This window comes from Vollenhovia emeryi, unplaced genomic scaffold (genome assembly GCF_000949405.1).
Source record: "Vollenhovia emeryi isolate VEMERY1.0 unplaced genomic scaffold, V.emery_V1.0 DF939531.1, whole genome shotgun sequence".
NCBI classification, from domain to species: domain Eukaryota; kingdom Metazoa; phylum Arthropoda; class Insecta; order Hymenoptera; family Formicidae; genus Vollenhovia; species Vollenhovia emeryi.
This window is the reverse complement of record NW_011966835.1, coordinates 5,349-7,785: the sequence shown is the minus strand read 5'-3', so window position 1 is coordinate 7,785 and position 2,437 is coordinate 5,349. Positions and strand designations below refer to the sequence as shown.

The 2,437-nt window shown below is 49.6% G+C and overlaps 1 protein-coding gene across 1 annotated transcript in view; it reads right to left on the bottom strand.

The window, feature by feature from the left end:
- LOC105557287 (uncharacterized protein K02A2.6-like) overlaps positions 1-2,419 on the bottom strand; it is a 4,324-nt gene extending 1,905 nt beyond the window's left edge. Inside the window, exon 1 of the mRNA XM_012004485.1 lies at positions 1-2,419. Coding sequence (XP_011859875.1) covers positions 1-2,194 — 2,194 coding nt within the window. The 5' untranslated portion in view covers positions 2,195-2,419.
- Between the last annotated feature and the right edge of the window lie 18 nt (positions 2,420-2,437).

The following is a 2,437-nucleotide window of genomic DNA, read 5'->3' as shown; positions in this document are numbered from 1 at the left end:
GCCCGAAATCCTGTGAGCGGACATATTCGATCTTAAAGTCGTATCCGAGTAGTCTTATTGCCCATCGTTTGAGGCGAGCTGCTGTGGTCGGTCTCAGTCCCTTGGTGTTTTCTGTTTGTAGGAGTGCGACGAGGGGTTTATGGTCCGTTTGCAAGATGAAATTCCTTCCCCACAGGAATTTGTGAAAGCGTTCGACCGCCGTGACTAACGCGAGGGCTTCCTTTTCTAGTTGAGAGTAGTTGCGTTGAGGAGCTGTTAAACTTTGTGCCATGTGGTAGACAGCACGTTCTTGTCCATTCTGATCGCGTTGTAGGAGTACTCCCCCAATCCCCGTGGAGCTAGCGTCGGCTGCAACTATTAGGGTTTTTGATGGGTCGAAATGTTCCAGTAGTAAAGGGCTAAGGAAAATTTCCTTGAGGCGTTGGAAAGCTTCGTCGTGCTGCGATTCCCAAGACCAGGGGTGGTCCTTTCTCGTCAGATCCTCCAGCGGTTTTTTTAGTTCGTGGAGGTGTGGTATAAACTTTCCGTAGTGGTTTACCATCCCTAGTAGTGTTTGAACCTCCGGCACGCAGGAAGGTTTCGGCATCTTCGCAATTGCTCGAGTATTTTCTGGATCTGTGGAAATGCCCGAGCTGTTCACTATTAGACCGAGGTACTTGATTTCCTCTAAGGCGAAGTGGCACTTCTCCGGCCTCAACCTCCAACCTCTTTCTTCAAGTTGGTGCAAGGTCAGGCGGAGACGCCTATCGTGTTCTTGGCGGGTGGCACCCCTCACTATAACGTCGTCCAAATACGCCTCCGCGCCCTCTAAACCGGCGAGTGTTTCATCCATAGCTTCTTGGAAAATGGCTGGCGCCGTCTTAAGGCCAAAGGGTACACGATTGAATCTATAAAGGCCGTTTGGGGTCGTAATTGTAGTGACGTCGCGGTGCTCTTCAACGACTTCGATTTGCGAAAAAGCTTCGCTGAGGTCCAGAACACTGAAATATTTATTACCGTTTAGTTTAGACATTTTGTTATCTACGTTTGGCAAAGGATACGGGTTGTTTTTTAGAGCGCTGTTCACTGCCACGGAATAGTCAGCACATAATCGGATATCCCCATTAGCCTTTTTAGCAATAACAATTGGGGAACTCCAATCTGATTGGCGAACGCGTTCGATTATGCCTAGAGATTCCAGACGTCGAAGTTCTTTTCCGAGCGGCGTTTCCATGGCATATGGGATTGGCCGGCAGGGTGTTCGAACTGGAACAAAACTTTCGGACAGCATGAATTTGGCTTTAAAGTTTTTGCATTTTCCGAGGCCGGAGGAAAAAAGTTTTGGAAATTCTTTGATGATCTGGTCTCTGAACGATGGTACTGGTCCCACGGTCGGATTTGATTTGCCGTGGATAACGGCTGCACGCGGTGTGCATTCGTTGAGGCAGAGTTCGCGGCAGCTGTCGAGAGACATGGATCCTAGGTTGAGGTTATCGATGGCATTCAGTCCGAGCAGGTTAAGGCCGCCACGCGCGACCACCTCTATGAAAACGTCACCCTCGCGGTCAGCTACACGTATTCTACCCTTAAATCTTCCAACTGTTTCTAGCGCGTTTCCACCCGCGTGTTCCACGGGTCTGCTTGTATTGAGTGTCGGGCTGCCTAAACGTATCCACGTGTCTTTACCGATGGTAGTAACATCCGATCCGCTATCGTGTTGGAATTGCACTGTTTTACCGAGTAATTTGACCGGGACGTAGACGCGACGGTGTCTGCCGATCGACGTTATCGACTGGATCGCTGGCTTGACTGTTTCATCTGTGTCCTCGTCTGTGTCGTCGGCCGCGGATAATTTGTCGACTTTCGCACTCGAGCGACATACTTTGGCAATATGGCCTATCTTAGAGCACTTATAGCATGTAGCGTCGCGGAATGGGCATTTTGACCGGAGGTGCGAGCCATCGCAGCCGTTGCACTTCGAAAGACGGGACGGTTTCCTTGACGCGCCGTCGCGTTCCTCGACTCGTTTAGCGGTTTCCGCCGGGGGACGTTTTTGCGCTTTCGGATTTGCGCGCACTGCGTGTGTGATTGACGCGGAAGTGGTCGGGTTCTCGAGCGTTTTCATATTTTCCGATACGTTCATATGGGCTTCTAACTCTGAAGTGATATCTTTGAGAGTGGCATCCGGGTTTTTCTCTACTATACGTAAAGCCATCTTCTTCAGGTCGTCGTTTTCGCGAGAGAAACAGAATGATTGTAGGAGTAATAGTACTCTAAGGTTATCGTCGGTAAGTTTAGTACGCTCGAAATCTGATGCGAAACGGTTTATTCGGTCGATATGTTCGGAAATGGAAACTGCCTTATCGTACCTGTAGTTCAAAATTTCGATGCGGCGGCGCGTGAGAGATACCTTGTCGCGGAAAAGGTTCTTCAAAATGGCGATGAGATCTTTCTGTTT